The sequence below is a fragment of the Lissotriton vulgaris genome, chromosome 10 (genome assembly GCF_964263255.1).
Source record: "Lissotriton vulgaris chromosome 10, aLisVul1.2, whole genome shotgun sequence".
NCBI lineage: Eukaryota > Metazoa > Chordata > Amphibia > Caudata > Salamandridae > Lissotriton > Lissotriton vulgaris.
In genome coordinates, this window is record NC_141698.1 from 124,165,128 (window position 1) to 124,186,969 (window position 21,842).

Below are 21,842 nucleotides of genomic sequence, written 5' to 3' on the forward strand. Positions count from 1 at the left end.
AAATTATTCCTGACAGCATTAATTACAATACAAAGGGAATTTAAAAGAATACAGGCAGAGTTCATTGCAATACATAGAAGACCCCAACTAATGCTTTCAGAATTAATTGCAAAACAAAAAGAGCATAAACATTGTATCATTATTGCTTACCTTCCATGCATAATGCAAACAGGTGACAAGCTACTAACTGCATAATATAATGCTGTAAACACTTTACTGGATAGGCAACATAGATCACGGAGCGTTTTACATTGAATGTAACATGGAATGAATCACTGAGTAAAACACAATTAAAGCCAAGACCATAGATAAAAAGTGCCTTAATTGTACAAAGAGAATATCAATAAGACTAATCTTAGGAGTTAATGTGCATAGTCAGAAAGAAATATGTGATGCACCCAATCGAAAAGAACATGAACAGTAGACCCTTTCCAAGTTTTTCTACTATGTGTCACAAGATATAAAATAATTCCACTGACAATCAATTGTCTACATGTCGACTTAATAGATTACGATAGAGCCAAAGTCCTAAAGAAGACCCCTTTAATGGCAAACTAAAGGGACGAAATGAGTAGACATCCCTAGGGGGAGGGACCCAAACTAGAAATTTACATTTTCAGGGCTCTGGAGCTTTATTCATCACTGTATGACGGATTGCAGTGGCGTCTGGTTACATTTGAAAGTGGTGAGGCGTAAAATTTGTGTGGAAATGCACTGTGGCGAGTGAGCGTGGCGATTGAGCCTGAACAACATAAAGGGGGGGGGGGGGGCTTCCCCGAGAACTTTTTTTTTTAATGAGTGGGCAAACTGGGACATCTTAAGGTTTTTGAGGGCCCTGGGCCAAACATATTAAGGGGGCCCCCGGCCCCTGTTAGGCAAAGCTTTGAATATATTGTCCAGTTTCAGCTATGTCATGCCCTCTTAGACCAGGTCACAGCCATTCGTCCAAAATTCTAATTTCTTTTACATCAATAATATTCATGGATAGTGATGACATGTTTTCAATATTGCAACACAACAGCAGTGCACCAATATTAATGTTAAATAATCTCTGTGACGCCCTCCCATTTCTCATATGTGTGTGAGGTACTGTTTTGATCCAAAAGTAACTTTTTTAAGGATGTTGCATAAAAACGTAAACTAACCTTTCTCTGCAAAATGTCACTCTGAAATATACTAGTCTCCCACATCACCCACATTAAAAATAAATGTCAGGAAAACGGCAATATCCTTACCTCGGCTGTACCACATGGCGGCATCTAGTTTACTACAGGGATGCAGTTAAATAGTACAGCAAGTAAGCCACTAACCAGCATATTAGGGATCAGTGAAGGCCAGGCCATGTGTGCCTCTGCTCAGCTGTTCTCTCCAATATTAGAAGGACGTGAGAGAGAGGGCTATTAAATAAGCATGTATGCCTTGGCAGAGTTACATCCCTGCTATACTGCCTGGACAGTTTCTAGCATACGGCCAACCGCGCAATAATCTGCCAAGTCCTCGGATCCACACGAGATGAAGAGCCCCGAATACATGCCATTACCTAGATGCTTAGGGACATGGGGACAGGGAGTCATCTAATAACGTAGATTCATAAGGCCATACGAGAACACACACAGTTCCCTCTGGCAGCCCTGAGATGCAAGGGGGAGGAAGATATGGGATGTGTCTTACATGATAAAGAGTGGGAACCGGCACTGGAATTCCCTAAACAAGTATCCAGGAATGCCCGGTTAAAAAGTATACAATTGTTTATTGTGCACAAGGTCTACCTGATGCCAAAACAGCTCAACTGCTTCTTACCACAAGTTCATATAGGCTGTCCCTATGCCGGCTGATGTCTGCGGACCTGTGCCATATGCCGTGGTCCTGTCCTGCTCTGTCCTCATACTGGCCCTCCATCCACACTACACTACAGGAGATTACCGAACTTACAGACCTCAAACATAGGAGGCTTGCATATGCAAACGCAGAAAGCTTAACAATGTGAGGGCTAGATTTGCCGTTATGGCTCTCCTGCTCATCAAGAGAGTCCTCACCCTACAGTGGAGGGCCGAATAGGCATAATTAAAGATACTGTGGCATACAGTGCTACAGAAGTGGGGGAAGGCTGAGGAGGAGGCACTATGATATGAAGAAGCCAGGCACCTGTGCAAGCGACCCAATTCAGCAATCTGGGAAACTCTCCTTGACTGCTTTTGGCAACTTACTTCCAACAATGAACTCAACCTGTGAACTAGGTATGACATACACTGTTACTCACACAGCCCACTGCCCCACACGGCATCGCTCACACACTACTGCGTCCCTGAACCTTCTTACCTCCCTATGGTCTTCTGCTGCTCTGGGTCAGAGTCACTGGGTGATAACACGGTCCTCAGCCTGGCTTGTAACCCTCAGCTCAAATCGGCTGAAACTTAGTCATGACCCATCAGCACATCCACTACAAAAATCCTACACAAATTATTAGAGGGGATTTATTGGCAAACCATAGGTAAGCCTACACGCTCTAGCTACTCTGTACTACGGCATAGGAAGGGCTGAACTGCCTGCTTCACAAACACACAGGGGTGCCATAATCGGGCATACACTCAAGCAGCATGCAGTCGTGGCCGGTATGACGGGCGGGTGGTGGACAATGTGTGTGTTGCCGTTGGGGGGGGGGGGGGGGGGGGGGTAAATAAAATAAAATAAAATAAAACGTATCCTCCCCCCAGGTCCTCCCACGTTTTCCTGCTGCCACAGCTCTCCTCTGAAAGCACCCACCCAACAGGCAGCCTCCCTCCCCTCCGCCAATCACAACGCTGCAATGTCAGTGTTGTGATTGGTGTGGACAGTGCCCAGCCGGGTGCCTAATGGGAGGCCATTTTCTCCATGTAGGCTGCATGCAGCCTACACAGAGAATAGGTAGAGTGTGCATGACTGCTTTGGTGGGCCGCAGAGCAAACAGTCAGGGCCCACAACAGTGGGCTAGCCATACCCCCCTGCTTTCCAACAGACCTGCTTATGTTTCTGCTTCTCGCATTGCGAGATAAGTAGTGATGCAACGCCCCTCCGCCCTAACGGAGGAGCCGCCCCTGAGGGATTGTAAATAATGTTGCTAGTATTAAAAACTGGAACTATTTGATATGCAATGCATTTCCCAAGTGTTGGTAATAAAACAACATCATGCATATATCTAAGTAAGATATGAGTATTTAATACAAGACACAAGCCATAGGTTCCTGAATGTATCTCCATAAAAGACTCAACGGTAGTCTAGAAGAAATTACACAGTAGGATTGAAAACTCTAATGTATCCTACTGTGAAATATGAGAGAAAATGTGAGCCTCTATAATCAAGTCAGGATTTTTTTTCTTGATTACATTAATTATCTACTAAAGTGCTCATGGCCTGTTCCTTCCATATCTATCTCAACTCTTGTTCCTCTTCGAGTACGGCCATCCCTAACACACTTTGACCTTCCACCACAATTCTCCTAAACTCTGGATACTTTCCCATATACATTTTGCGATGCTCCAAGACTTGCAACCATCTCCCAAATCTAAACTGGAATTAGAATGATGATAGGTCTGATACAATTCAAATAAGAACTAAGGGCCAGATTTAGGTAAATCTGAAATACCGATTTCTTAATAGCCAATTTTACCGATTCGCTATTAAGAAATTGGGATTTCCTATGTAGGTAAAGATTCAGTAAAAAATACAGAATCCTTAATATTCCTTATTACCGAATCGGTAATTGAGATTCGGTACTAAGGAATACCTACCCATTCATTTCTATGGGCTTGGAGGCTCATAGGAATGAATGTGAAGCCATTCACTATTAGCGATTCGGTATTACCGAATCGTTGATAGCGGGAGCACTTTCAAGGGTGCCAGGTTGTCAAAAGGACACCCTGTTGCACCCCTGAAATGTGCATGTGGGCACATGTGGCGCACACAAATGCCCTAAAGGCATGAATGTGTGACACATGGCACTTAACAAAAAAGTGATTTTTTAAAGGAAATCGGTAATTACCACCAACTTGAAGTTGGTGGTAATTACCTATTTTTTAAGGCTCACAAGCACTCTTTAATGTGCTTCCTACATTGCATTTAAGGAATCGGTATTACCGATTCCTTAAATGCAAGAGCAATAAGGAATCGGTATTACTGATTCCTTAAATACGAGAGCAATAAGGAATCGGTATTTACCGATTCCTTACCTACATTAGGAATGGCTAAATACCGGTCGGTAACGCTGAAATGTACTGGATTTCGGCGTTACCGACCGGTATTTACCCACCTACATCTGGCCCTCAGACTGCAAAATCAATCGTTTTGGCTTAATGTGCTAACAAATGCAAACAACATGCTTTAACACCTTTAGCAACGCGTGAATTTTCGCGCTGTGCTGAAGGTGCTAATGAGCCAACGGGCTCATGACGGAACGGTTCCGTCATGAGCACAGGCCACCCGACGCTCATGATGGAACCGTTCTGTCATGAGCATCGAAGGGGTTAAAAGTCTATTAAAGTCACAAATATTGAGTTTGACAATGCTTGCTGTTATTTGAGTTGTACACTTCATGGTTTTGCCACTTACCGTGTGATTGTTCTTTTTACGCTTTTCCTTGATGCTGGATGTTACATTCAGGAAAAACTCCATAATGTCTTTAGGGAAAAAAGATATGTCCAAAAACCGTAGAATTGGATTTAAAAATGGGAAGGTCACTAAAAAGAAAGGAAAGAACAAACAAGCTCAAGTGTCTTGTAACTCACCGAGTGCAACAATGAGAAGGCCAACAAATATTCAGTTAGAGCGATTGATAAATTCATGTACTCATAGGGGATTTGTTGCTCTAATGTACCCTTGCTCTTCTCAACCTGCCATTGCGAATGCATGTGTCCCCTCATCTTCGCTCCCTTCACTGTCTCCCAGTGAGGAAGAGGATCCTGTATAAAGCGCTGGTCCAGGTTTATAAAGCACTTCTTCACACGGGGTGAGGCTTCTTGGGTTACAGAATCAACTTTTACATCCCCACTAGGAACCTGTGATCTGCAAACAGACTACTGGCAAACTTGGAGGGGGAACACAGGGCCCCCTTCAAGGGCTTAAAAATGCACCTGTGACCACCACCTCCCTAGGACTACAAATTAAAAATGATATGGCAGGGCTCCTGCTGTGTCCGGGTTGCCTACCCCTGGTACATAGCTGTTTGAGTTTGCTTGGCAGGAGCTTTGACAGCTCCCATCAAGCAAAAGCAAATACTCTGGTTCCAGCCGGAAGGAACTGTCAAAGTGCTCCTACACGCTGGAGTTTTCATCTCTGTCCCTGCCTGCAGACATGTGGGTAGGGAAAGAGATTAAACGATTGCTCCTGCATGGAGGGAGCTGCCTTTCCACCAACTCCCTCCGTGCAGCAGCAATGTCAGCTCCCTCAGGAGGAAGGGAGCCCACAGGGCATTCAGGCCCCCCTCGTCATCCCCATTGCTGGTGACTGGGTGGGCTCCAGGGCACACATCATTACATGGCCGGGCCCCGGGGGATAGGATCCCCGGGGCTAGAATCGGGACAGGGAGGGGGGCCGCCAGTCCCCTCCCCTTTTTCAATATATATTAATTGAGGCTGGGCCCCAGGCAATGGGGTCCCTGGGGCTGATATCGGCCTAGGGAGAGGGGCTGGGCAGACCCATACAAGTATTCACACGACCACACACTCCTCCATAGAACCACTCACACACTCACTCACCCATAGAGCCACTCACACAGCCAGACACTCACACATACAGCTACTCAAAAACAGACTTATTCACCTATACACCCACTCACTCACCCATACAGCCTCTCAACACAGCCCCTCACAATCACTCACACACCCACTTACATACCCATTCAGGCATCCATACAAACACTCCCACATCTGCTCACTCACCCATAAAGCCATTCACACTCACTCTCCAATACAGCCACTCACACATAATATAACATACCATGTGCATTTGTAGAGAGAACGTGCACCCAAGGGTATCCTGGCACAGAATAACAGATGTTTATTGTTACCCAACCCAATGGTACTCATACACACCAACTCCCTTAACCAAATACTCACTCCACAGTTCCTCACTTACCCATACAGCCACTTACAAACCCAGTCACTCACTCATACAGCCATTCAGACACCCACTCACTCATCCATTCAGTCAGTCACACACTCACTCACCTACCCATACAGTCCATCACACACCCATACAGCCACTCACTCACTCACTCACACAGCTACTCACACATTCACTTATACACCAATACAGTCACTCACACACCCACAAAACCACTCACACGCTCAGTCACACACCCGCACAACCACTCAGACACCCATACAACAACTCACACCAACAGAGATAGACCAAAACGCACCCACTCACCCATAGTCACTCATGAACATGCTCACACACCCATACAGCCACGCAGACACACATTGATACAGACAGGCACACAGCTACTCAGATCACATATGTTAGAAATAATATCACTCATTAGAAGTACAACTAGAATACTAATCTAACATTTTGTAGTACTTTAGTATTTATATGTTTAACACTCAAACTCTTAGAAACACTTATACTCATTTGATGATGTCATGAGTGATGCCATTTGAGATGTCATGAGTGATGTCATCAGCGATGTCACTGACCATGTTGTGAATGATGTAATATGTGAGGTCATAAGCAGTGCACTGCGGGGCGTACGTTAGTTAGCTCAGGAAACTATAACTATTGAATTTCTCTGGTTTTGTACAAGTGGAATTAGAGCCTAACTATAACGTCCCTGTAACCTTTGTTTTTTTCAGTGAATTCCTATAGTTAACATTTAAAAAGAAAAATTAAATATGTTCATAATTTTAACATTTAATAATAAATTATATTTAAAATAAATTAAACTTTTGTTAAAAATTGTAGTATACTTTAAACAAATTTACATAGTTTTAACAAACAAAATAAAAATGTTACTGTGGGTGGGATTTGTTTTATTATTCTTTTGGAAAAATTATTTATAAATTGAATAAATATATTTGAATTATTTAATATACATTTAATGAGTTCATATGTTGTAACATTTTATTATTTCCAGGTTACTAATAATTATCTTTAATTATCTTATAAATATATATATATATATATATATATATATATATATATATATATATATATATATATATGTTAAATTAAAATAATTAGCAATGCGAATTTGCCTAGCCTTGGTGCTGGTAAGTTCCAATTCTATTAAGGACTCGGAGGCGAGGATTATGCCATTCTTTCATCGCTTTATTCTCTACAGCAGCAAGAAAATATAACACAAACTACTTTTCCCATGAACATTTTTGGGAAAAAATAAAGTCAACATGAGTCCTATCACAGTGTCCATGCACCGGCGACTCCCATCATGCTCCACTGCACTTGTCTCCTCCTCTTTCTTCGCGCGAAGCCATAACATCAGTCCACTCACGCATCTTGTTTTGAATTGTCTGCTCCTGCAAAAGAACACACTATCAGATCCATCCTATTCCCAATAGAACGACAGCCAGAAACAGGAAGAGCAGTACATCGCAGAGCCACAAGCGCACATCCTACAAAAGGAACATAAACGCTTTACTTACATTGCATACGGGGAGGGTCCACTTCCCTGAAGTCACTGGGAGGGATAAATCTCGCCTCCGAGTCCTTAATAGAATTGGAACTTACAAGCACCAAGGCTAGGCAAATTTGCATTCTATGTCTGGACCGGAGGCTTCGGATTATGCCAGTTCAAAGCTTATCGACCACCAATCTGGCCACATCAATAACTGGCTTGAAATAGAACCTCTTAAACGTGGAGTCCGAGGACCAATCGGCCGCTCTCATCAAGTCCTCCAACCGAGCCCCAAGGGCAAAAGCCTTAGACGCCATGGCTCCTCGCGTAGAATGAGCCCCAAATTGCTTAATATCAATCCCCGCCTCCTGCATTACCCAACGGGCGATCGTCGGTGAAGTAACTGCCTTATACGGTTTACGCAGGGCAATAAGCAGCTGCCGCTCACCCGGAGGGCGAGTATCCTCAGTCATATCCTCATAAGCACGGAGGCACTGTACTACGCACAGTTTAGGGGAGTCCTGAAAAGCTGGGTACGATATGACCCTAGTATGAGTTTTGGTCCGCCTGCTGACGGTAAAAGAAACCCCCTCAGGAGAAAAAACCCTGGCCGTTATATCCAGCGCTCGCACGTCCGAGACTCGCCTGCAGGACACCAGGCACAGCAACATGGCCAACTTAGCTGACAACTCCTTACGAGATAGAAACCTGTTCGGTTGCCAGGAAAGGAACAAATTCAGCACCCTGTTCACATCCCACGAGGTTCCGGAGGTAAGGAAAGCCGTATACCTCTCAAGAGCCTACAGACCAAAGGATGCTCGCCGACCGGGGACCCCTGAACCAGGTCGTGCCCCGCCGACACCGCTGACCGGAAAGTATTGATCGACCGATAGGCCAGACCCTGATCCGACAGTTCCGCCAAGAAATTCAAGACACGCACCACAGGTGCCCCCATGGGATCCAAACCCCGTCGCACACACCAACGGCTCCATCGGAGCCAAGCCGATCGGTAGCGTTTGGTCGTGCTGTCGGCCCAGGCCTTGGAGAGCAAGTCCTCTGCTGTTCTCGAAAGGCCAGGCAACGCCCAGCGTCGCCGGAGAGCCTCCACGCCATCAGGCGCAATGAGCCTTCCAGGACTAGCCTGTGGGGAGCTCCCTCCGGGTTCAGCAGAATGTGAGGAGACTGGGGGAGTAGGATCTGAGAATCCCAAGAAAGTTCCAGAAGAACCGGAAACCAAACTTGTGACCTCCACCACGGAGTGATCATCACCACCTGCGCCAATTGGCGGCGCAGCAACGCTGACACTCGCGTTATCATAGAGAACGGCGGGAACGCATATCCCTGAACCCCCGACCAGTCCTGGAGGAATGCATCTGTCGCTTCCGCCAGAGGGTCGGGGCGCCAGCTGAAATACCGCGGGAGCTGGTGGTCCAGGCGGGACGCGAAGAGATCCATTGAGAACGGACCCCAACGGTCCGAGAGCCTGGCAAACACGGAATGGTCCAGCTTCCAAACGCTGGCGTCCAATAAATTCCTCGAGTGCCAATCGGCCACCTCGTTCTGGCGACCCGGCAAATATTCCGCCGTAACCGAAACCTGGTGGTCCAGACAAAAGTGCCAGAAGTCTCTGGCCAGGTCCGCCAGCATTTTGGACCTGGTACCACCCAGGTGGTTGATGTACGGACCGCCGACACGTTGTCCATCCTGAGAAGGACGCAAGATTGTACCCTGTCCTTGGTCCAACATTGCACTGCGAAGGAGCCCGCCAGCAACTCCAAGCAGTTGATATGCAGGGACTGCTCGAGAGCAGACCAGGCGCCGCCCGTGGAGAAGTCTCCGCACCTGGGCCCCCAGCCGGAACGGCTGGCGTCCGATTCTATCACGACATCTGGGGCGGAACCGAAAATCGCACGGCCATTCCAGGCCTCCATGTGCGTGAGCCACCATTGCATTTCGCCCCTCACGTCTTCCGATAAGGGAATCAATTGAGAGTACGTCAATCCCCTCCTGAGGTGGTACGCCTTCAAGCGCTGCATAGCGCGGTAACGAAGGGGTCCCGGGAAGATAGCTTGAATCGAAGACGATAACAGGCCCACTAGCTTCGCCAGGTGGCGCAAAGAAATCATCTGCTTGGCCAGAGTTTGACGCAATTCGTGTCTGATCCTCGCCATCTTTCTGGCCGGAAGACTCAAAGTGGACGCCACCGAGTCTATGGTAAAGCCGAGAAACGTAGCACACTGTGCTGGAACCAAAAGGGACTTTTTCTCGTTGATCACGAACCCTAGGCCTTGTAAAAGGTTGACCGCAGACTGCAACTGTGACCGCAGCCGCTCGGGGCACTGGTCCATGAGCAGCATGTCGTCCAGGTACACTATCAGTCTGACCCCTTGAGCCCTCAAGGCCTCCACCACCGGTCGCAACACTTTTGTGAAGCACCATGGCGCCGAGGAGAGCCCGAAAGGCAGAGTGGTGAACTCGTAAACCTGACCGTCCCACCTGAACTGGAGGAAACGCCGGTGAGGGGGAAAGATTGGAACCGTCAAGTAGGCGTCTTTCAAGTCTAGCCTGACCATCCAATCGGACGGGCGTAAGACATCGCGCAAGAGATGTATCCCCTCCATTTTGAAATGCCGATACACCAACCACTCGTTGAACTCTTTCAAATTTATCACGGGGCGACTGCCCCCATCGACCTTGTCTACCAAGAAGAGATTGCTTATGAAGCCTGAGGGGTGCTCGCAAGCGCAACAAATCGCCCCTTTTTGGAGGAGGGCCGCGACCTCTTCGCTCACCAAAGCTGCATCGCGCTGGGAAAAGGTAATGGGGCGAGGACATTGTCGCTGACAAGGACGGCCATGGAACTCCATTTGGAAGCCCTGAACCGTCTGCAGCACCCAAGCATCGCTGGTAAGGGAGGCCCATGCAGGAAAAAACTGCGCCAGTCGCCCCCCCACTCTCAAGGTTGCGGAAGGCAGCACACTCACCTCGACCACCGCCTTGCTGTTGGCCACGCTGACCTCCACGACCTCCGAACTTCTGCCCTCTGGTGGGGTAGAAATTGTTGAACCTGGCCTTATCCTGATACTGGCCACGTCCGGAGCCTTGACCTCTATCCGAGCTGGCGCCCCGGCCGAACGAGCGGCCCCTGCCTCGTCCGGCCTTGTCAAAAACACGAGGTGCGAAGACCTTCTTTATATTGGACTGGGCGCGATCCAGGGACGTGAAGGTGGCCACAAATTTCCCTAGTTCCTTGATGAATGGGTCACCGAACAATCCCCCCTGGGCCACTGCGCCCGCCTCCGACGAGGCGAGATCGCCCAGCTTGGGGTCCACCTTAATAAGTAGGGAACGCCTCCGCTCCGTAGAGAGGGCGCAGTTGGCGTTGCCAAGGAAAATGATGGCCCTCTGAGCCCAGTTGGACAAAACTTCCGGGGAGATTGCGTCGCCCGACACCTTTGGCCTCCTCCGCCATATCCAAGATCTTGGTAAGGGGCCCGACAGCATCCAAAAGCTTGTCCTGGCATGTGCGCCAGGACCTGTCGATTCCCTTCCGAGGGTCCTTGACGAACTTCTGGAGAAGGGTCGCCATCTTCGGATCGATGTCCGGGGTCATGGCCACCTTGCCCTCCAACGAGGGCCGGGGACACTCCGCACGCAGGCGGCTCCTAGGTTCCTTGTCCACCGGCTTCCTCAGCCTATTAGCGACGTACTGGGCCACCTTGTCACACGGGACCCACTCCGAGGAACGGGGGTGCACGATGTCGTCCGGGTCCAGCATGTCAGACGGACCCGCGGAGGATGAGGGCTGAGAAGGCAGCCACGACTGGGAAGAACAGGCCTCCTCCTCCGAGTCCGGAGAATCGTTGTCGTCGCGCTGCGGGTCCGGAGACATAGCTGAGGGAGAAAGCGGAGGAACCTCCGAAGGAAGAGGAGCGGGTGGTTGCGCGTCCTCCAGGGCTTTGAAGGCACTCTTCACCCTAGCGAAAGCCGCTGAATCAACTCCCTCAGTGCAAGGCTTCTTGGGAGGAGGTGGGGTAGGGGACGAATCCGCTCCGGAGGCTGGAGCCGGCGCCGGAAGCAAGGCAGCAAACTTGGCATAGGCCTCGTCCAGGCGCGCCGAAAGGCGTTGCTCCAGGGGGACCATGGCCTGATCCATCGCGCGATAGATGGAATCGTCGACTGCCTGGTAGAAGTCATCGTCCAACGGGACATAGTTCAGAGGGTCCTCCTCTGGATACTGGTCCGCGTTCCCCTGCATAGCGAGGTAAATTAGGCTCTAGCAGCAGGAACGGAGAGCAAGACCAAATGACCCTCCTCAGGGCGCTCTACAGTCTGGGGAGTCCCAGTGATATGGGTGGCCCAAGGCTCACAATTAACGGGTCAGGCCCTGGAAACGCTGCAGCCCACAGAGTCTCGGGGCACCTCCCGGCAAAGCGTTCCCACAGCACAATTACGACCCCGAAGGGTGTTCGTCCAACAATACACCCAAAGGGCGTCCAGAGAGAAGGGGAAAACCTAATTACGACCCCGCAGGGTGTCAGAGCCGGGAGGCTAGGCACGGGTCCGCTGGTGATAGGAGCGCGCCAGAACACTCTAGAAGACTCTGGGAGCGGCCCTTCAGCAAACGAGACACCGGCCCCTGGATCGCGTAAGGAGCGCACTAGGCGGCCCGCGACCAATCAAGGGAATCTGTGGAGAATGGACAGAAACCCGACACCCGGCCCAAGGCCAAAGGCAACACACAGAAACCCAAACCCAGGAGAGAAGGAAAAAAACAACTTAACTTGCTGCGAGCAGCGAAGAAAGAGGAGGAGACAAGTGCAGTGGAGCATGATGGGAGTCGCCGGTGCATGGACACTGTGATAGGACTCATGTTGACTTTATTTTTTCCCCAAAATGTTCATGGGAAAAGTAGTTTGTGTTATATTTTCTTGCTGCTGTAGAGAATAAAACGATGAAAGAATGGCATAATCCGAAGCCTCCGGTCCTGACATAGAATTTGTTTACGGATTAATGCATTTAATATTTTCCCTATACTTTTCCATGGAGAGCGGCAGAGATCTTCACCTACATGTGAAAAGCTACTAATAGTAGCATTCCTCTCCTAAATCCTGTTGCAGGACGCTCTGCCAGGGGGTGTAGAGCGATACAAGTCTAAAAGTAGGAGTACATTTATACCCAGAAATGGTGAATAGCAAAGAAGTTACATCTTGGAGTAGTAGTAAATATATAAAAGAATAAATATACACTTGTATTTACCTTTGTGAATTGGGCCGAAGGTATTTTGTGGATGTGACAGATGGTGTTCAGTTACACGTAGGCATGTTACCTAAAGTAACCAGTTATAATAAATAATTCGTATTTGTAAAGTCTAAACATATCACCCCTCAAGGATTTCAAGGCGATGGGGGCCGTCGGTGAGATTAGATGAGCTACTGCCCAGAATCACATGATAATGAGCTGACCTTCCGCCGGCGCCAGGGATCAAAATGCGGGCCCTGTGCTCCGGAGTGAGCCGCTCTGTCCGCTGCACCACACCTCTCCCTTAACTGGTTAATCCATGAATGACTTCTGGGTACTTTCAACATCTTTCAGTCCCCTGTTTTTAGCTCTTTTCATATTCTTAGCAACATAACACTATGCAACATACAGTGAACTCTTGCGAAACTGACACATCCCAGGCATGAACACCATGAAAGTGCAAAATAGGTCTTTCCTAAGCATCTTAAGCCCACAAAATGGTTATCAGCATCCTTTCTGCTTATCTGTGGACTCCAGAGCTCTCCAAAATGGCTGAGGAGAGAACAGACAAGTTCCCAACTTTAACAATGATGAAGCTGACATTTATGCAGCCGCACTTCAGAAACTTTCTTAGCTTCATGGGGCACCAGACAAGAAGCCTGCCTTGTGATATGGCATTACATTGCCAGGAAGCGCACAGGAGCAGATGTTGCCACTCAGAAGGGCCAGGATGTTTGCGCATGCTAGGAAGATGGGTCAATGCCCTGGACATTCTCTGGAAGACAACTTGCCTACGCAGAAAGACCAAAGGAGGATCATTTCATAGATCAGACCAGACGTCCATGAACTGCTATATTAGTATGAGAAGCAGAAGCAGCATGGTGTGAGTATCTATCCTTTAATGTGCCATGTGCATGACAAAATGCCAAGCATGGGTAGCCCACTCGTATGTCTAATCCAGTAAGAATTATGGATGAAAAAGTGAATGTACGTTGCAACTGGATTATGTTTTGCAAGATGTTAGTGCACATTGTTCAAAATGTGCTGTTACCACAGAAGTCTCTGGGCACAATCCAGTATGTGGGTGTACTCATGTGCAGCACAATTAGACATGTGAAAGAGAGGATAGTAGAACACTTTTGGGCAGTCAAACGGAGATTCAAAATATCCATTTGCACTACACACCTTGACATGCGAGCAACAGGACCATCACAGGGGTTTCCAGCTTCATGGTATGGAAACGGTACATCAAGAGGGGTGTAACCGGTAATGGAAACTGAGGCGATAGGAAGCCCTGTGGATAATGAAACTAAAAGTGGTGGATGAAAGTCTAAACATAGATCACAAATTACATTACTTTTTTAGGAGATTAGGAACAGTATTTATTCTATATGTAGTGTATTGTTGCGGAGAATGATAAGAACATCATCATGAGACGATATAGCTTATGAGGGTTTCATAACTCAAAGGGACGTTTGGTGTACATTTCTACCTTCTACTACTCCTAAACTAAGAAAAATCCTAACTTTAAGACTTTCGGTATTGACAGAAGGCATTTAGTCGTCCTAAAGTTAGGAGTCCTAACTTTTCTACTCCTAAACTGAGAAAAATCCTATCTTTAAGACTTTCGGTATTCACAGAAGGCATAAAGTTTGGACTCCTAACTTCTGTAAATACCAAAATGAGTAAGTGCCTTCTGTGAATACCAAAATGAGTAAGTGCCTACTATGAATACCAAAATGGTAGCAAGGTAGGGATTTTGTCTTAAGTTAGTTCTGTGAATCGGGCCCTGAATTCTGATCAATGATGATACACTACCAACCAAAACAAATCACTCTAATTTCTTGCATAAAGGGTTAAATGGGTCATCTTGACCGGGGTGATGTTTCTCTAGCAGCAACTGACTTGGGCACTCCTCCCTTAAATCATGTACATTTATAATCGTAGCCCCGAAGAAGTCTGCTGAGACATCTGCAGAGTGACATGAAACACGTGTTGGTATGGAAGAACTGGAGAAGCTTTTGTGAAAATAAAGACTGTTATTACAATGTATTCAAGGTTGACTCATCTGAAGTGATGGGAGATTTTGTTTTCTTACTTTTAACTTGGATGTCCTGCTAGTGAAAAAATCTTAAAATGTTTTTCCACTACTGCAAGGCTTGCCTCGCCCATTGGATAACATTGGGTTAACTTAAGGCATTTAATAAGTGATAACAATCAATTGGGAGCAGGTACGAATGGTTAGTTTGGTGTATAAAGAATTGTAATTTAATGGTTAAGTCGGATTTTAAGTCACAATTCTGAAATTACTACTTTTAGAAAGTTCGTATTTTCTAGTCCCAACCATTTGGTGTCTGCTGCCTGTATCCTGGGTCACGTGACTAGGTGTAGCTGGCAGTTGGTCTTTGTGTATTGCGTCCAGACCGAGACAAAGGAAAGATAGATTTTGGGTGGATGGGCCATCTCTGACTTGATGAGGGGAGGAGCTGTTCTTGCAGCAGGCCTGCACTCCATTGGCCTGAACTTGTGACTTTGTCCCGGCCTAGCGCAACCAGATAACCACAGTTGGTGTTAAGTGCTTCCAAGCACAATTTTTACTCACATTTTTAAAACTGCAAATCTCTGGTGCTACTGACTGGATTTTTGTCATTTTGGTCTCAAATTAAATGTTACTCCATTTTTTTAATTGGTGTGGGCTTTTTCTTGTGTTGTGTTTTCACTGTATAACTGTTTGAAGTGCTGCATAAATACTTTACACATTGCTTCTAAGTTGAGTCTGACAGATTTGTGCTAAACTACCAGAGGGCTGATCACAGGTAAATTTGGGGTTTGCTTGTGTTTCACCTCAACATATCTGTGGTTGCTGCTTCAGTAGTGTTTCACACCGTCAACCTGTAACCCAATTTCCACCAACCATACACATTTTAATGGTGTCATACCAGTACAGAAACATGAATGAAGGCAGCGTGCATTATGAACATATTTTAATGTGATATACAGGGCTTGGTAACAATTCTACATTTATACAACACTTGTGCAAATAGCAAAACTGTGGAGGTGTGGGAAGGATATGAATAAAGATGATATGTGATGTGATCAATGGTTTGATGCCACGGGGCAACATTGTCGCCCCTGGCTACTTAGTACTGGTCCTGAGTTTGGACTGAGTTCATCACTGGAAAGCAGGTTGTTCGGATATCCTGCAGGTCATCATTGTTTGCCAACAGATGAACTAACGCATAACTGGGTCCTGCAGGTATGAACGTAAACCTCTCAGCCAGGGCCAAAAATAGTTAAAAGACCTTACTATCATATCAATTGCAGATTTTCTTTAACAATGGCAGATGGTTTGATGCTCTGCCAACTCAGCCTCCAAAAGTGTGTCCTGGTCCTTCATGAGTTTATTCTGCTCCTGCAGGCTTGTTGTTCACATTTCTCAATTCTGTGTCCATGGACTGCAGGGCTGTTCCCTGTTTGTAAGCCACACTGCAGTGGATTTTGCTGAGTAAAACATTTCTACAGTGCCAGTCTGCACCAAGCCAACTCACCATGCATGTCTCGGCATCTCACACTCTGGTGGCTGGACAGGATCGGAAGTGGTGAGGGGAGTGTGAAATGTAAATGAAGTCTTGGTGTGAGCCTAGGTTTTCCTGGACTGGAGAGTCTTGTTTGCGTATTTCAGGCCTGAACGCTAGAGCTACACCTGGTTTATAGCGTGGAATAGAGACATTTTGAAGGATACCTGCAGGATGAGTAAGGTCATTCAGTAAGTTTTGCATTGTGGGGACAATCACCTCTTGCCTTGGTCTATGCACCTGTTGACTACCAACCCAGAAGATTGCCAGATAAAGAAGACTGATAATCAGCACAGTATTGTGGATAATTTAACTAATGAGTGCAGACTTAGTGGTAGGTGGAGCATCCAAAGAGCTATGCATCAAGGTACACCCTGGTGTGAGTGGAAGAGATGGCAGTCTGCATGGGTGGGTTATCTTACACGTGCTGTGTATTAGTGGGATGTTATTCAATGGACCTGTAGATTTGTGATGGTTTTCAACATTTGCATTCCAACATACTTAACATTATGTTATTTGAAATACATATAGTATTGGTATCATGATTAAATTTGAGTGGCCTAGCGCAGAGCTGTAATCTAGCCAATTTAAATATATGTACAAAACAGACATAATTGTGAGTGCAGTTGTCGGTCAATGGCATTAACAGGAAACAGAGCAGTGGCTGTTGTTTGAGAGCTACAGCTCATACTCTAATTGCAGTTTTTCTGAAGTAATGCATGAACTGTGGGCAACATAGTTTCAGCAAAACCAGTGTATGGACCCTGGCTCGGCTAATGCATGATCACTGAAGATGTGCAAGATATAGTCCTTTTTGAGCATGACGGGATGCACCTCATAGAGGCATGATTTTCAGACCACCACCATGTAAAACTAAGACCAGGAGTGTGGGGTGCAGTCTTCCCTCTAACCCGCGCGGATGCGCGCCCGCGCACCTTTAAGGCACCAGAGCGCGCAGTGCCCCTTGTGAAGCGCGCACTTGTTATCGCTGCCGCCCGGTTTTAAAACGCGAGCGGCGAAAAACTGCAATTTACCGGTTGCCTGAGGCCTTTGTCAAAGGATTCCTGTTAATCACAGCGCCCGTCATGCGCTGCAATTAACAGGAATACTTTCACAAATGCCCACAATAATCCCGCTGTCTCACTCTATTGAGAAAAGACATGCAGCAAGTCCAAAAGCACAACGTGTGATTTACACGTTGTGCTTTCAGACGTGCTTCATTTCTTTTCTAAATAGAGCGCAGCTGGGTGCGGATTGTGGGTCTTTGTGATAACATTCCTTTTAATTGCAGCGCATGATGGGCGCTGTGATTAACAGGAATCCTTTCAGGTAGTTATTGGGCTTTGTGGGGTTCCCTCTACTTCTGTACTGAATACATTAAGGAGCCCGCTCTGCTTCTGTAAGAATGTCCGTCTGTAGTATGGCACTGTACAGTAATGACCATATTAGGGTACTTTTGAAACAGAGCCTGTGGTAACTCATTCGGACCTCATACGGTCAGACTGTAAGTCATTGGTTATTAGCTTAATATCAGCAAGGGATTCAGTCAGCCAGGAAGGATGTTGATTGAGTGTTACCAAACAGATAATTCCTTATGATGTTAGAGACAGGCTGTTTCTAATACTGGAAGGTCTGCTACAAGATGTACTGTTTGCGTTACCACCCTGGGCGGCAGGGTGTAACATGGCAGGCCTTACCCCCAGACTCTGACCAGAAACAGCTGTGTAAGGTATGCTATTTGGACAGCAGACTGGAGTGTGAGCAATGCTTGTGAGGTCAGAAAAAACAGGCTGTGAGACAATTCACCCACGCCTGCTCGTTGATGTTTACATTATTTGCTCTGCGTGGCCCAAACTCCTTTCCATTACCCGTCCGCCTGAAATTCGTTGCATCCTTACTTTTGCTGGTGTGTTTTTCCATATGCCCAGAGCTCCTTTTTCAATGTACTCCTCTGGGATCACTTCTGCTTTTAGAACCTTACACAAGGGATTTGCTCGGAACGGTTGCATGAGCCTGTTTACATTTTTCTTGGAGCACCTCACTTCATATGGGTGCTACTGTGTTGTCCAAGCTTTGAAATCGAAGCCTTGGGTGGAGTACATTCTAAGAACTTTCATTGTAATATATATACTTCATTAAATCTTGCCAACTTTATGGTATCTTTATAACTATATTTTCAAAATAAAGCTTGCGCAGTTATCAACAATATATTCAGCAATTTCTTCATTTGATCCAACCTTATGAAATTCACTGGATATCTATTCGACAGTATAGTTTTGATGCAGTTAGAACTTTTGCATGTGCTACCAAAGAAATGCAAATGACCTTGGGTGGTAGATGGCCGCTCTCTGGACGCTGATCTATACTGAACTGCTGAATCGGATTAAATAAGGTGACATTTGCTAGGGTATAGTCCTGGTATGAGATGCGGTTGTTCATAATTTTTGTCCATGCTGGCGCATTGTCACCAGAGAACCACAAGGCCTACTGTAGTGAGAAATCTAAAAAAAAAAATTCCTAAGCTATCAGGGCGCTTCTTTGGCAGGGAGACTTGCTTTGGAATGGCCACCTGAAGGCCCGTCTCATATACGTCAATCTCTTCTTCTTGAATGCAAAATAGGTGTTAGAGCCACTCGCTGCCCTGCCGCCTCGCCACCCCAAGACTCATCCCCTCGCCAGCAGCCACGATATATTCAGGCGCTGTTACCCTCGCCCTGGACCTCACCCACACCCGGATTAAATCCACTGAGTTGCAGATCCATGCTTTGGACCACACCTACGGACCATCTTGGAACCAACATCTAATCTAGCCCTGCAGACGCCGGATCACTGATCAGCTCTATAGGCACCCGAGACCCAAGGTGGTGCCTCTCCAGCACTCTCCTTAAATTGACAACCCTGTCCTGAAGACGATCCCCATTAAAGAGGATCGAAACGCCGTCGACACCACAGCGCAACCCTTTGGCGTATTTCTGCTGTTCGGCTCATGACAAAAAATGGATACTAATGAATGCGATTGATGTAATTTGTTATTCTTTCGAGACACCACTGTATATATATTCACCTTGCGCCGCTGACGCTGTTCACCTTGATCACTTGCGTCGTCACCTGTGCCCACTTGTATATATCACTACACACCGGGTTGTCTTATGATTCTCTCTATACAGTGCTGCTATAACTGTATATTCCTATGTAACTGTATGTGATACTATCTGGTGATTAACAACCTTAAGACAAAACAATTGAGTCTCCTTGTCTCTTGTCTCTGTAATGTTTTCTACATACATGATTAACTGTCTTTGAATTGATACCTGTTGGGATATTGTTTCTACATATATGTTACCTGCATGTCAGCAGCATCGTGATTGGGCTGAGGGCCGTGGTTCGGTTCTCAGACAAGGATTGGGAGCCTGTGCATGTTCTCCACCCAGGCTGTGCAATACCGCTGGTTGGAGCACATGCTAAGTGTGCATGACTATTTGGCCGGCCCAAGATGGTCAGGCAAAAAGTCATGCACACTTAGAAAATGCACACCACTCCTCCTCCTGTTGTGTGGGCAGCACAGCTCCACCAAGTACCTAAAGCCAGGACGGAAAAATAAACTTATAGTAACATGGGGTTATCATTTTACTTTTTCCTGTGCAGAAATGCTCCTCTGCTTTAACGGACGAGCCACCACTCACTCTCACCCAAATGTGGTCCACAAGACATGGGTTTTAATCTCAGCCTACCTGTCTGGCCAAACTGTGTGGTCTTTGGCATCCACTTTTTGATGGTATTCTTCTGCTCCCATTTGGTTCCAAGAATGGGTGCCTTTACAACAACCTAAATATTTCTGTGTGGTTGCATGGAAAAAAATCCCCAAATTGGCTGAATATTAACTTGGGGGTTAGAGGTTTCAGATGTAAATGTAAATGTCCAGTATTTGTAAAGTGCAAACATTTACCCGAGGGTGTCAAGGCGCTGGGGGCCCTCAGGAAGATAAAGCGAGCTAGAGAGTCACATGGTGCTTTGCTGATCTGCCGCCGGGGATCGACCCATGAGCCCCGGGTTCCCGAGTCTGTTGCCCTGCCCGCTGCGCCACACCTCCAGTGCCCAGTCTCATCGTCTATCCTCCAAAGTAAAGTGTTAGCCTTTGGAGCATGCAGTACTGAGCTGCAGTCTCAGGTATCCTGCTTTGTGGAAGTATCATCATCTCTGTGTTCCTTGATCCCCTAATCTGTCAATACATATGCACTCTGAATCAAGCTTAACCACATCGCTGCGGCGGCTATTCTGCCGCAGCGCTAAGTGGGCGGGGCGGCCGCATGCTGTTGCCGGAACCGCTCCGTCATCAGCCGCGGTTGGGCTGTGCTCATGACGGAGCGGTTCCGTCATGGCCCCACCCGCTCAATAGAACGCGCCACGCAGGCGCGGCGGCAGGGCCATGACGGAACCGCTCCGTCATCAGCACAGCCTCACCGCAGCTGATGATGGAGCGGTTCCGTCATCAGCATAGAAAGGGTTAATGAAATAAATGAATAGAAAGACATACTTACAGGTTATGCCTCAGCAAGGTGTTCATTCACACATTCAGAGCCTGGAATTGCAGTTGATCACATTAAGTATTAGCATCTCTAAAGACAACCACATCGCTGAAGTTGTATTGTGCAGGACCCCTCCTGTTCTACAGCCTTTCAGTAAAGAAAATCATGGTACCAAGCACCTCTGTTACTACCCGTTGAGGGTCAGAAACTGAGATAGGTGCACCCTGCTAGGTCTCTCAAATGCACTTAATGCGCCTTTTGTACGTTTGCCCTGAGAGCAGGGAAGTCTGAAACATTTGGTGCCTTGTCCACCAAAAAGTTGGACAAAATAGAAGTACGTGTAGTGGGTGACCCCTCTAAAGTCTGGTCCACGGCGGCACCATGGTCCCTCCCCTGTACCTCGCAGTGCTGGACCATGGCTGCATTGCCCTTCGGAGGAGACCCCTTTCTACTGGGCATTGCAGCACTGGAATAGGGGTTCCAACTAGACCCAAACTCTGGAAGGGGCTAACATTTCAAACGCAACAGGCGTTGTTTTTCTGGAAAATATATGGCAAATTGCACATTTCAAAGGATGCTGGCCTGTAACGTGGGTCTCTGTGTAATAGCACTTAACAACTGTTATAAAGGTTTATGGTTCTCATTCAAGGAATTTTAGCAGAAAAAATCGCAAATAATGTATTTTAATATACTTTGCAACAGTATAACTAGTTGTGTGAAATGCAAGGTTGGACGGAAAGTGACAAATGATGTACTGTTATGAACACTGGGGCCGATGCATTGGCTTCAACCTAACAGACCATCAAAATACATTTACAAGATATTTGGGCATCCTCACCTCCCTGCCTTCCCCAGGGCTTTTTGAAAGTAGCAGCAGGTGGTGAAACATATAT

The 21,842-nt window shown here is 46.9% G+C and overlaps 1 protein-coding gene across 1 annotated transcript in view; it reads right to left on the bottom strand.

The window, feature by feature from the left end:
• The window catches only part of LOC147684817 (cytochrome P450 3A29-like), a 141,541-nt gene that overhangs the window by 51,606 nt on the left and 68,093 nt on the right, over window positions 1–21,842 (bottom strand). Inside the window, exon 8 of the mRNA XM_086940692.1 lies at window positions 4,586–4,713. Coding sequence (XP_086796818.1) covers window positions 4,586–4,713 — 128 coding nt within the window. The remainder of the gene's footprint in view (window positions 1–4,585; window positions 4,714–21,842) is intronic.